Source organism: Hippoglossus stenolepis, chromosome 12 (genome assembly GCF_022539355.2).
Source record: "Hippoglossus stenolepis isolate QCI-W04-F060 chromosome 12, HSTE1.2, whole genome shotgun sequence".
Classification (NCBI taxonomy): Eukaryota; Metazoa; Chordata; class Actinopteri; order Pleuronectiformes; family Pleuronectidae; genus Hippoglossus; species Hippoglossus stenolepis.
The window spans coordinates 16,839,745-16,853,916 of record NC_061494.1 but is presented as its reverse complement, the minus strand read 5'-3'; the positions used below and the strand labels follow the sequence as shown (position 1 = coordinate 16,853,916).

The 14,172-nt window shown below is 42.8% G+C and overlaps 1 protein-coding gene across 2 annotated transcripts in view; it reads right to left on the bottom strand.

Moving 5' to 3' along the window:
• The window catches only part of adam12b (ADAM metallopeptidase domain 12b), a 79,983-nt gene that overhangs the window by 4,970 nt on the left and 60,841 nt on the right, over nt 1–14,172 (bottom strand). The window contains exons 13-21 of one of the 2 annotated variants that reach the window (XM_035172311.2): nt 12,931–13,020; nt 11,652–11,847; nt 11,435–11,543; nt 10,786–10,984; nt 9,614–9,691; nt 7,739–7,847; nt 6,973–7,159; nt 5,686–5,794; nt 3,449–3,679 (exon numbers count right to left, since the gene is read on the bottom strand). In XM_035172311.2, coding sequence (XP_035028202.2) covers nt 3,449–3,679; nt 5,686–5,794; nt 6,973–7,159; nt 7,739–7,847; nt 9,614–9,691; nt 10,786–10,984; nt 11,435–11,543; nt 11,652–11,847; nt 12,931–13,020 — 1,308 coding nt within the window. The remainder of the gene's footprint in view (nt 1–3,448; nt 3,680–5,685; nt 5,795–6,972; nt 7,160–7,738; nt 7,848–9,613; nt 9,692–10,785; nt 10,985–11,434; nt 11,544–11,651; nt 11,848–12,930; nt 13,021–14,172) is intronic. The other variant, XM_035172312.2, reaches the window with a different exon arrangement.

Genomic DNA, 14,172 nt, shown 5'->3' with positions numbered 1-14,172 from the left:
GCTTTTCAGACCCAGTGAAAAACACAAGATGCCCCACAGAGGTTAAAATGCTGCGACGCTTTAATCAGAGCGAGCGCAGCAGGTTTGTCTCAGTTCAAATCTGCATCACAGTCCCACGAGGAAACTGCTCTAACTTGTTGGGAAATGTGTGGGTAATAAAACGTACACAGTGGGAGATTCCTATGATCCCATTAGAGGAATGTGCGTGAATAATAAACTATATCACAGACACTTCCACGTACAGTTTGCCACACGTTGTGATATTCAAGCACACATTCACCCCTGATAAACTCCTAAATGTGGAAGTTATGGCCGCTTCAGTTTGAGCCAGTTGCTCCTTCTCCAGAAAACAGACAAAATCGGGCTGATTGGAAGGAGAGGAAATGAAGATGCAAACTGGCAGATGCAGCCACTCGAGTGCAAGAATATTCGGGGACTCATGTGCATTCTAATGCCGCTCTTGGCAGAAAACCTCACACTGTAACTGGAGTCTTGGTGGTGCTCGCGTCTTAATTCAAAATGAAGGATTGCAGTGTCCCCGGCGGCTTGAGAAAGATCTATGAGCTGTGGGCGAACACGAGCACCTTCGAAACCCACCGGGGGAGCTGAAAAATGCGCCGTCGTCTGGCCAAAAAAACAAAGCTATTTTTTTTCCTGAGTTCCTGAAAAGATGACATTTTTGTAGAGGCATGGTTTTCACTCGGCGGCAGCAGCAGCAGCAGCAGCAGCAGCAGCGACGCAGCAGTCTGCCGTGGCGTCGCACCTGACCCGGGTTACAGCTTTTTTGCATCACACTCGTTTGACTCCACTGGTATCTGATCCGCGTATTGTTCCTGCAGCCGAGCGAAAAATAATAACAAGCAGATGTGTTTGTGAAAATTCACAGCTCGCACACACTGTTTTCTTGTCATGCACGGCCCATTTGTAATAACTGCATGGAGAGGCTTTATTCTCCTGCAAACCCCTTGACATTAATGGGCTGCTGTCTGCATGCCAGTGGAAACAAGGCTTATATAATGGGATGTATGGGTACAGACAGCAGGGGATTGTGTCAAGTATTACAATAAGGCTGTAATACGCTATCTCTTTAAGGATTGATGTCCTCTGCGTCCTTGCCGGCCTGTTATCAAATCTCAACAGAATCCTCTCATCTATTTCTGACATAGATGAGGCGTCTCTACTCGCTCCATCTGTTTCATTACAGCCAAATGAGCTGGTGGATATTAGCAGGTTTCATTGTTGTGACAGGTGAGGGAGGGAGCAGCTTTATATGAGGCAAACAGTGGACTTTCAGCTGAAGAGCATCGGAGATGTGGTGGACGCCACAAAACTGGACACGATGCCGGTTGTTTCTGCTGAAGAAGAATTCATATTGTTTATCTATAGCAACACAATGTAACTCTTACTGAGCAACAGCGCCCTCTGCAGCCACACGAGGTGACTGATTCTGTCGGGCTCTGTGTCCGAGCGATTTAGTGGTTCTCATGTCGAGAAACTGAACGGTAACACGACTGAATGGCTTCCTGAACCACAGGAGCTGCTGCTGTAACAAATTCACCAAACTCAGAATATGAAGAATTCTGAGCAAAGATATTTTAATTTTCCTGGCTGAATATTCTTATTGCAGGTCTTTTTTTACTGATCTACAGCTGGGCATTACTCTGCTGGGCCTGATTCTGACAATTGAAGCTGCGACTATAAGTCAGTTCAACACTTTTCACAGGAGATCTTATCCGCTCACTAGAGTGAGATCGAGAACAGACGTTCAGGGTGAAGAGAGGGAATGACAGAGGAAACTTTCTCTATTCCCAGTCAAACTGAGGGAATATTACCATCAAACTGATTTTTAAGGCATAATGTTGTTTCAGGTAAAAGAACAAATATAGTAATGTTAAAATACTATATTACATGAGAAAGTTATGCATTTAAAATTCAACTGAAGTACAACACATGTTTGAGATGATTATTGTGAAAGAAAAAATTAAAGGTTTGGCAAGCAAACTTTTAGTAACTTCTTCTAACATCTAAAATGTGACATGGATGGTCCAACTAATCACTAATTTCTTATAAGCAATCACTGCTGGGAACCACCGGTTTAATCTTTGACTATGTATTTTATAAGCTTAAGTAAATGTAGTGGAGTGTAAAGTGGCCTACAATATTTCCTGCAAAATGTAGTATAAAGTAGTATAAAGTAGCACGAAATGCAAATAATCAAGTGAGTGAGTACTTTAATTCCCACCACCCCCACTGCTGCTGCTGCTGCACCTAAATGACAAAACGTATAAAAACTGGATCTCGACATGATTCCCTCTCCTTCATGCTCTGGCATCACATCTGGGATTACGTTCTGCTGTTTATCCAGCAAAGTGTCATTTCATAAAGCTAATGTCTTCCTCTTTTTTTTATCCAAAAGCAGAAAACGTTTGCCAATTACCAAGAGTGAACGACCAGCAGAGCTCCGCTTGCTGTGCTGGTACGTGAACGGATCAGGATTTGGATCGGCCACCGGAGCAGACAGATGGATTTACTATCTCCACTGCATCCAACGCTGCTGGCTCAGCACAAAGCGGCTCCTTACTCAGGAGTTAAGTCACGGGACGGGGTGGGGGATTAAATTTGCCTGTCGATATGTGGGCAAGCGAGCCGACCGCAGTGCAGAGAGGCAGCGAGTTCTGGTATCCAGCACTTTGCCACAAGCATACAGGTGCCTGCACAGGTTTTAGACCATTAACTACAATTTGCATATATTCTACATTACTGCGCAACCTTTTAAAAGTGCCTGGATTCTCTGATTGATTTCCCACCTTCTATTCCATCTCATTGGTTTTTGTTAATTTCATTACGGTCCAAAAAGTCTTAACTTTAACTGAGTTTTTTCGGAGATAATCCATCACAGTGAGCTCTTTCTTTTTATTGTTAAAGGTTCTTTACTCTCATGTGGAAGGAACAGGGACTTATTTTTAAAACTCTTCATCTGTGTTTCCAACCAAACTCTGACATCTGGGAAAATACTGAGTCCACTTTATTATCTCGCAACATCCTTATTTGTGTATTGTTTATCTCGTCTGTCTGATTCTCTCCTCGACCTTGGAAACAGCAGTTGATAAAATCAGAACTTGTTTTGACAGCGACTGTTTCCAAGGTCATGAATGAGGTTTTACTCTTAAACCAACATGGAGGAAAAGTCGTTAATTACGGAGAAAACTTCATCTGCTGACGAGTAAAGAAGCCCAGGATTCCAATGCTTTTTTCCCAGTGTCCTTGAATGCATCACCAATAATCCATTATAATCCAATGAGTTTATAATTTACAAAATGTTCACTGTGGCCTGTTCTGTGCAGGTTCATGATAAACTTTATGAATTATTGAGCCAACATGTCGTGGAGATCTTGTAGCTGCAGGATTATTTTCCTCCAAGCATCTATCAACATTTTTCCAAACAAACCTGGTCCGCTCTGTAGGACGGCTGCTGGCGAGGCAGGCTGAGAAACGGTGGGACTCGAGGCGGCGAGAGGGCCGTGTGGGCGGGCAGAGGGGGCAAGGTGGGCTGGCCCACGCTCAGGGACACCGGCATGGGCTGGCTGATGTGCAGCGGCTGGTAGAGGGGCAGTCTGCGCAGGCTGTGGGAGTGGAAGTTGTGCGGAGGGAGAAGCGGCTCCGAGCTCAGGAGAGAAGGCTGGAAAAAAGGAGGAGAGGATTTTCAGTAATTCTGCGAGTTGAATTTCATCTGTTCTGTCAGTGCTGTGTTTTTTTCACAGAGGATGTTTTGACTTGTCACAGCAGGAGAAGCTCAGGTATCATGAAACATTAGTGATGGCTGTGATCTATGGAAGCGTCCCAGTAAGACAATGAAGGCAGTAAACTGTAGCAGCCAAATGGAATTCAGCCGTCATTCATTTCATTATTTACACCCGAGCGTTTTCCTGCTGCGACATGTCGCAATGTCCTCTGTGACTTTTCAAACACTCTTCTCCTCCTCTCTCAACAAGATAATCCTGTTTCCCCTCGAATGAAGTCGAGAGTCACAGAAGATGAACGGAAACTAAAATGATGATTTTCACTGTAACTTTTGTTCAGATATAACAGCTACTAGACGTCAAGGGATTCAAGTCCACTCCATGGACAGTTTATAAAGATGGACGACATGTCGGCTCTCAAAAGTGAACCCAAAGCTTGTCTCAATGCCCTGGTGGTCTTAAACCCTGTCTCCTTCATGTTAGTGGATGGGATATGGATTCTTTCTCAAAGATGGTTTTTGGATTTTAGGTATTGTCGTCACACAGATGTGTCAAGTGCAAATTTTTCCAGAACGTTTTATTAATTATTATTTCTTGTGTCTGTCCGCAGGATTACTGTAAGTTTTGACTCTTTGTAATGTTGCAAGTCAGGGAGTGAACCTTGGCTGAGGTATGCACACTCTGAGGTCTAGTTTAAATTTACAGATGTTCTGCTCAGGTCCAGATCAACATTTACAGAGTAAATGATTCGATAGATCACTTGATAAAACAATAAACAACAGCAAACAATAAACATGATCTTGAAAATATGAATTACTTGAGGCTAGTATTACTGAAAAGCTGGAACCTGAGATATTGCATGAAAAACTAAAACTCCACTTCAGACAAAAAGCTCTACCTAGTGTGAGACAGCTGATGTCATAAAACTGGAAAACAACATAATGAGAAATGAGCCCGAGTCTGACCACATGTCCTGAGCAGCTGTTCGCTCTCCGCACCAGAACAAACCAATAACACCTAAAATGGCCACAAACGGTTTGGCTGCCGTATTACACACACACACACAGACACACACACGCACGCACACACACACGTGACAGTACACTACTTAAGAAACTAATTTGTGACATTTAATATTACCTTTGTACACAGTTTCTGAGTTACAGGCCAGTAAAACACAAATTAAGACACAGACACACACAGACACACCCAGAGACACACACAGAGACACACTTGTGCATGTAAATGCTTGTGCCTTTAGTTTGTCACACACATGCAAATTACGGTTAATCTCCCTCTGTGCTTATCATTTCCAACAAACAAATCAAAACCCATTTTCCTCCTCTGACTGAATCAATCAACTCGGCTCCGTCCCCGTGAAAAAAGAAATCGCTTTATCTCAAACAAATATCAAACTGGCTCAAATAACAACATCACGCTTCTCATTCAACAGAGCAATCTCCCAATTATGATTTTCTCTCCGGCTCCTGTGGACAATAGAATGGTAATTAATATTTTTTTTCTTCTGGAGATAGAGTCGGGCTGAATCAATCTCCCCCGCCGCGCCGTCATCTGGCTTTGTCAACCCTAAACCCAGGCTTGACTGCAGGTGAGTGAAAGTATTATTAAAAAAGAAATCAAATCAAACGGCCTGTGACAGAGGAGAGAGCTGCCTGCCTTTAGCGCACACACACACACACACACACACACACACACACACACACACACACACACACACACACACACACACACACACACACACACACACACACACACACACACACACACACACACACACACACACACACACACACACACACACGTATAGTAAATCTACAGTGGGTGTTTATGTATATATATTATGTACAGTATAAGCCACACACACTCGTATATGTCAGGTTGTTTGATGGGTGCAGTGACAGACGGGCTGTGGAGAGCGACTCACTTTATAAACGCTGGCTCCACAGGGCTTGGCTGGAGGCTTGCGTTGAGGTGTGGGTCTGTACATGGACTGAGTCCTGATGGGGCTGGTCGGCCTGTTGCACTCCACAGATCTGGGAGAACAGCAGAAGAACTTAAAGGCTCTGAAAACAAAGTTATTCTGAAAACGACTAAACGGATTTCCACGAAACTTGATACAACGGGACTTGGGCCAAGACAGAACCCATTAAACTTTGGCGTGGATCCGGACAAAGTGACAGATCCAAGATTTTTTTGAGATTTAATTGAAAATAGCAAGATAGGGCGTTTTTTTGGGACGTTTTTTTAACAATTTCCATAATGCAATGATAATGCATGGATCCACTGAGTGCCATTAGGAATGTGCTGTTTAATGTGAACACATTTTTGGACGGTTAGACCTCGGCTCTCTTCCCTTCACATAATACATAATGATACAGATGAGTTTCTGACTGTTACACTCATCATAAAGGTAATTCTTCCCTTCTGAAATACGACTTTGACCCTGTATTAAAATTAATTTGGGTGAGGAAGGGAGTGGGATCAGGTTCCACAAAGTTTTTTTGTTTAAGTTTAAAGTACATGTCTGTAATTTCCTATTAATTTAGTATAATTATGAGGAAATATGGGGAAACATTAATTTCCTTGAAAGTAAAAATCGTCTTAAACGGGAGCAAATCTTAAATCTTGTGCTGAATTATAAGTTCTCCTGTGTCACAGTGACCTTCTGTGCACTAATTAAAAATCTCACTGGTTACAGGAACAGTTCATTTATTATTAATGAACTGAAAGTGTATCAGTAGAACAGTCTCCATTTTCCAGAGAATTACTGCCACATCATATAGTTCTTTCCTGGAATTGTCCTGGAAATGATTAAAAGAATATGAGGAAACTATGCATCTGGATTTATTTGCATCTGGATCAGAAAGTGCACTTTAATGCACAGGCTGAATGTTTTGCCAATGAGAAATTGTTGCATTTAAACAAATTTTTCGAGGAAATAAAAATCGGTTTTCTACTCAGAGAAGCTTTTCCTTTTCAGGCCAAACGTTCTGAACAGTGAACCAAGTGCATCCAAGGTGAAAGCTGATAAAAACATTTAGTACGTGACTCATGTCTGTAAAAATAATAAACTGGAGGGAAACCAGGAGGTGTTGTCATCAAAATTAATGAGTTACATCTTTAAAATGATGCCAGGATTTCACTTTAAACCAAGAACAGAAATCTCATAAATGCCAAAATCAAACCCGACTGCTTCTCTGTTGTGTTTCACCTGAGTTTCTCCAAGGTGCTCTTCTTGTTGGCGAAGAGGAGTCGCAGCAGAGTCTTCCTCTTCACGAAGATGATCGCGGTGGCGACCAGGAGGCTGATCAGGGTGACCAGGATTGCCACGGTAACGACCACGCTGTCGGCTGATGCCATATATGACAACACGCACATTAATACACACACACGCACATCTACAGAACGATGACAGGACACAATGCAGAGGCCGTTACAGCGACGCCGCGGCCACACAGTTTGTTATCCACATTTCATTTTACATATTTCTCTTCTTCACTCTAACGCCTAAAAGTTTTACCTCCACCAAGGACGTGATGTTTTCAGCCCTGTGTGTTTGTTGGTTTGTCAGCAAGATAACACAAAAACTACTGCACGGATTTCCATGAAACTTGGTGAAAAGGATGGGACTTGAGCAACAATATATCCCAGGAAATAGTTCTTGGATCTTGATGAATAAAATCAGGCATATTCAGTGGAAGGATATCTATCAGCTTGTGTAATTTGGTGGAGCTTAAATTAAGGGGACTATTGAGCCTTGGCGGATGTGTACACTCGACTGAGCGTCACTCTAGATTTTAGTACTCCAGACTCTGCAGTGCAATGTTTTACTGGGAGGAAGAGGAGGATAAGGAGTTGTTCTGCACTAGAAAAATTACACACTAGTCCACAACAAAGAGAAGCATCTTTATGTTGAGATAAATCTGTTTTCTCTCTGACTCTACGTGTGACAGTAGAAGGGAAATCGTCCTCAGTACCTGCTACTCTCATTGGCCCGCTGTCGATGCTGCCGCCGAAACCGCCTTTCTCACAGAACGGAGGAGCCCAGTGAGCTTCACAGTGGCAGTTCTTCTTGTTGTTGCACACCTGCACACAAGTTTGTTGTACAGTTCATCACATGCTGCACAGAAAACACAGATAATCATCTTCCTCTGCATTAAATAGGATCAGAAGGCATTTGTTTTACTGCTGGAAAGAAATCAGATACAAATGCTGCAGTGCCCGCTACTGATTATTTTTCCAGTTTTATATGGAAGAGTATCAGGATCAGGCATAAGGATAAAATGACAAAAGGAGTTTCTTTTGCCTTTCTTCTTCATAAATTTAGATGACTTGCAAAACCTGTGCATGTGTTTGTCCACACTAGTGCAAATGATAATAGATAAAACATGTGTTTGGGAGCGTCCAGCCCGATATAGCCTCAGGTTCCCAGTGAAGACGTTTGGATCCAGGAGGATTCCCTGGCGAGGTAATGCGGTCCAGCTGTCAGTCAAAGGGAGGGCCGGGGAAGCAGCGAGGTGCAGAGGGAGTTGTGAGGCTGCGGGGGAATTTACATTGAGCACAGACGTACAGTCAAGTGCCTTCCCTGCCTCCAGGCCATGGACACGTCTTCTCACCGGGTGACAGGGTTAAGAGGCGCTCGGGGGCTCAGGGGGAGGTTTGATTTTGGGGAGTTTGATGTGTGTATGAAGTGAAATGTTTCTCTGATACGAGACGAACAAACAATGGTGCAAATATAATCTGTTAACTTCCTCAAAATGTCATCTTCTCTAGATTTAACACTCAAGATACAGAAATTTAATCTAATATCTTTCTCATATATTTGAAATTATGTTAAATTGATGATCCGGTTCCACCCTCTTAGAAAAGATCACACTTCACATTCTGCTCTGCTTATTTCTTGAAGAGGTTTTAGTTGATGTGTGTAAATACGTATTGAAAAGCTAAAGCCTCGTAAACACCTGCTTAATAAGCAACCAATGTAGATACCGATGTACCTGAGCACCGTCAATAGCTGCCCTGCAAGATAAACTCCCACAGTAAAATCAGTACATTCCTCTTCTCCAGTCAGGTCTCGTAGCGCGTGTGGTGTTGGAGAAAATGTCAGACTAATCGATTTGGCAGATATTTCTGCAGGAGGGACGATGCAGCTCATGTCCACACGCTTCACAGGAAACCGTTTCTCTTCAACTCAAATCCTCTCGCACACTTACATGATTTTTCTCTACTGTGAGCAGCTACAACTCTTTATACAATGTTTCGGATCATACCTTTGTTTTCTTGCTCTACATAATCTCCAAACGTTAAAGAGCTATAATTGACAGTGGAGATCAGAGGTTGCTGCAAACTGAAGTAGCCTCTGGCGAGTGTTTGATTCTCAAAACTAAACAACAAAGTAAATACAAGATAAAAGCAGCGTGTGTTGAATTATTGAGGACAGAGAAAGGTAAACCTTTCATGGCAGGAAGTGTTATATTTATTTACTGTTATAGAAACAAGATTGGGGTTTTCCACCCTGCAGTGCTGCTCTGTATCTTTCTCTCTCTGTGAAAAGATGACGGACAACTCTTCAGTTGACCCTGAATGGTGATGTTAAACGGGATTGATTGAACATCAGCAGGACGATGAAGAGCGATCGTACAGAACAGGGGCAGCTGCCACCACTCACACGGCCGCGCTGTAAATTACACACTTACTCTGCGACTGTTCTCAATTAAAGGGCAGTAAAATTAAGAGAAGGTCTTTACTGTGCTCAGCTGGTCAAAGTGACTTCGTAGATAAAAACACAGTTTCACAGGCTGCGGTGCATAAATCAACAGTGAACACGGAGCTGGTGGGCGCTCTGCACTCACCCCATGTTCGTTGCACTTGCCGGAGCACTCGTGCACGCCGAAGACGCTGACGTTCTGACACTGCCGGTTCAGGCACACCTGTGAGAGGATTCAACGGTCATCATTCAACAGGTGAACACAAAAAGTAAGTGGTACAGTTCTATGGCACAGCTGGAGGACATCTGTCTGGCATGGGCACTGTGTTAGTGTCTGTGCCACTGCACCATTACATGTGCACAATTGGTGTCTGCTGCACATTATCTCAATGTTAAAATTTGCCTGCATATAACATTTACCTGGTTTATATGAGCCTATAACAGACAATTAAAAAAAAACTTTTATTTTACAGAATAAACAATGTAGAAAAGATTAATGTTAATTAAATTGATCAACTCTCACAGACAGTTTTCTGTTACAGCAGAACTGAGCACAGACCTTGTGACCTCACCCAGAGCTCACTTAACAGAAAAGGTCCTGATGTGTGGTGGGTGGCATATGGAAGGAGAAAAGCTGAGAGGGACCTAATGAAATAACCAGTTGCCATAAGGGTCTTTCCGGCATTAAGAAAGATTTGCAGTGCACGTATGGATCACTGGATTCACTCAGGAGGTAATTTCATTAGGCTTCTCTGTAGGAACGGCTTGTGTCCTGGCTCAGTGCTGCACCAGTCTGCTGCTCAGTGTCTGACGGAAGATTATTGTTCATGTAGTTGTCAGTGTTTTGGGATGTTTAAAGAACAAATAACATGTCTGCAGCGTATGGTTACAGAGCAGTAAATAACAAGCTAACCACTAAAATCTGAAAATTTGAATATTTATCCACCGATAAATCAGCCAATATTTATTTTTACTAAATGGCAATGATTTTTAAGATGTTGTTCTCAAACTCTTATAGGCTTGAAATTTACAATTAATTTTATCATGAATAAAAAACCCTAATACAGCCAAATATATAGAACTTATATTTAAAAAACAACAACATATTTTTAACATCAAATAATAACAAAAATACATATATTTTCTGCATTGTAAAAAACGAATGATAATTATAACAAACAATAAACTATATAATGATACCACTTAAAAAATCCAAAGTTTTTCAGCATCATTTATTATGTGAAGTAACGTTTTCATGACAGCAAACATACCCGTATGTCTGTGAAAAGCATATTACATAATATACAGATTACTCACCATGCCGTCTCCACACTTTGTCCCAGCAAGGACCAGTCCAGGGTCGGGCATGTCGTCCCCCAGGTAGACGTGGGTCCCTCGACACAGAATCCGTCCTCCTTCTTGCAGCGGGATGTTGGTCTCGATGGAAACAGCGTTGGTTCCGATCACTGGCCGATTAGCTCCTCCCTGACACTGGATCTTACCGCACTTTGCATCCCTGCATACAACACACAAGACAACATTGAAAAACACACAGTAGAACACTTTATGAAAAATGCCTAAAAAAAAGACCTATAAATGACGAAGATAAGTAACTGTAGAGAAAGATGAAGAGAGCTGCAGCGTTTCAGTCCTCCGGTCATTAAAGCAATTACATCAATTAACAAAGAGCTTGATTACAGAATTCACCCATAGGGAGAAGATCCTTAGAACAATTAGCCGACAAGAATAGCACAAAATGATCCATGAATACTTTCTTACGCTCTAATTAGCTACTATCTTGCTCAAATTACATTTTCCACCCGTGTAAACTTTTGTTTGAAGACCACATGTCAGATTCCACAACGTAATGATGATTGCTAATGACGCCACTTCAGCTAATCAGTTGTGTTTTGCTCAGTAATTTCTCTGAACCTCCAACTGCATCGGTGCAGCTGCAGTGTCGCACCTCGCGTCACATTTGGCAAAGGAGCCCTTGGAGTCCTTCCCGCAGTTCCCGTAAGGATCCCCTGCCGAGTTGACTCGCTGGAAGCAGATCCCAGGGGCAGGCTTAGCACCTGCACACGAACACAAACAAGGAAAAACACAACCATCAAGCCAAGGATATAATAAATAACAGTGAAGACTATTTACACAGTCCCACTTATTAGTCGCTGATGATGTACCTGGTCCCCACAGGGTGATGCACTGCTGCTCATGAGTCTGGCAGATGCCATTGTAGCAGTAGCCTTCAACGACGTGGCAGGCGTGTCCATCGTGCAGGTAAACGTTGGCGGGGCAGTGAGGGTTGGCTCCGGTGCAGAACTCAGGCAGGTCACAGGAGTTGCTGGACTCTCGACACAGGGTGCCAGCCAGCTTGAGCTGGACACACACACAGTTCAGCGGCGTTAAGCGACAAAGCAGTTAAAGTAATTTTAAAAGACTTTAGAGAAGATATATACTGTATCAGTTGACTGGCTTTTAATTTGTGTTTACTCAAATCCTCAATGTTAAATGTTTTGCTGGATGTTTCTACTTTGCAAAGATGAATTTTCAAACGTGGATTTTCCTCGTAAAACAAAAGAAAAAAAATATCAATGTGCATACTTGTATTTGTGTTTGTCTGCATACTAAACCTCGTGTTGTTCTGGTCTCTGGTCAAAAATAACTTCATATTTGCTAAAACTGTCACAGTAATCTGACCGTAGAACATGAGAAAGATAACCTTGGAGAAAAGTCTGGCTCCTCTGGTTCCCCCTACAGCTCATATTGTAATTCAGAGGAATCCAACGTTACCATTACTAACGTGACCTTGTTTTCAGGGGGCTACAGAGATAGTTTTGGAGAAAGAAATGGAGAATTCCAGGCTAATTTTCAGTAATTATACACATACAGCAAAGAAACATTGACAACATGAGGCTCTAGCTTCAGTGGAATATTGTCCGCAACTGTCGCAAGCTGCAAAGTCAAACATGTTTGCCCTGAAGATTAGAGCTGAAACATTTTAAGGACGCGAGTGAACTCAATGCGTTTAATCATCTTCGACAGAAAGGACATACATCTGAGAAGATAAAGGATTTTCATATCAAAGCTAAAACCGCTGATAACTCGATAAAAAGCAACTTTAGGCAATCCAACTTTCCCTCGATTGAAACCTTGGGTTTTGAGATAATACATACAAAGTTTGAATGGGCCGACCTTAAAGAGTAAATTAGACACGAGGACACACTATTATGAGTTTCTTAATAACCTACCAGAGAGTATAAACAGAGATTCAGAAAGTTTCAGGCCTTGTACGTGAGTTTTATAATGAAAAAACTCCATCATTCAAGAAAAAAGGTTTAAAGATACAATTACATTTTTTTTTCCAGTTATCAAAAGTATGTAAGTGCATTCAAATTGGGAAAAAGAAGATCCAAAAGTTGAAGGACAATGTATGAGTCAGACCAGCATGAGAAGTCTTACCTTGCAGTCGTCACAGCATTGTCCGTGGGCGCACACGGCGTCTCCCTTCAGGGTGCATGTGGTGGCGTTGCAGCATGGGTTCATGCATTCCTGGGACGAGGGAAGGAAAACAAATCAGTGAACAACATGTGGACCTGATCAGCGCGTCAGAAGATTCGCTGCCAGTTGTTCCCGGTCAGATCAAGACCTCCGGGTCAAGGGGGGGGCACACTTCCTGTCCGAGGATTCGCGACGTACTTCCCGCTGACCTGAAGACCTCCGAGCGGAGACAAGTTAACTGAAGCTCATGTGTTCTGGATTTAGGAGTTCTCCAGACCTCTGCACTTCTGACCCCAGCAGGGCCAAGGAAGTAGCAGCCGTGAGGCAGACGGAGCGGATGCAGGAGCATTTCAAGGGACTTCCCCAACAGAAGGGACCTGGGGGCCCACATGAGTCCAAACCACATCATTCAACGATTATTTCACTTTCAAAATGATAAACAAAGTGCATACACATAATGAATAGTTAAGTAGTAGACTTTAAGTGCAAAGTTTTACCACCATCCCGGGCACCATATAAACACATATTTAGGGTATTTTAGACTTAAGCCAAAAGCTTTTTGCAGAAAGATAGTAGCCTGGGGCATCGTTTGGGGTTTTCAGACTGACTGTTCTCCATCAGAGAATTTAAGGGGGTCCTCATAAACTTGTCACTGCTATGGACTAATGTAATGAACTGTTCTCAGGGGCCCCCCTCTCACCTCAAATTGCTTCCTTTGCCTACCCTGTGAGGACAGACCTGAGCGAACGATAAGAATCAGGGGTAACAGGTGGAAGTGTGTGTGTGAGTTCAAATCTCTGATATGATGTGGAGAGATTTGGCAGCGTTTGACTATTAGAGAATAACGGAGCAGGTCTAAAAGGCCTTAAGAGGAGAAGATTGTAGCCACTTTACCACAACGACAAGATCATCTGGCTGCTGGCACAAATCGACAGGAGCCCGGAGGTAAAGAGACAAAATGGGAATGAGGCTGTAAAAGACTTCACAGAGGTGTCGAGATGTTTTTAATTTGATGCCAAAAACACATCAGCTTTGTTTTCCAGGTAGTGTCACGCATTGCATCATGGAAAAAATGAACTCCCAGTATCATTTATCTTCTCTCAATGTGGCGGCTCACGCCCGTGTGGCTCTAAGGTGATGACAGGACGTGTTCAAGTGTGGGAACTGGAGGACGCTGGATTGCTGGATTGTCTAATTCTCAGT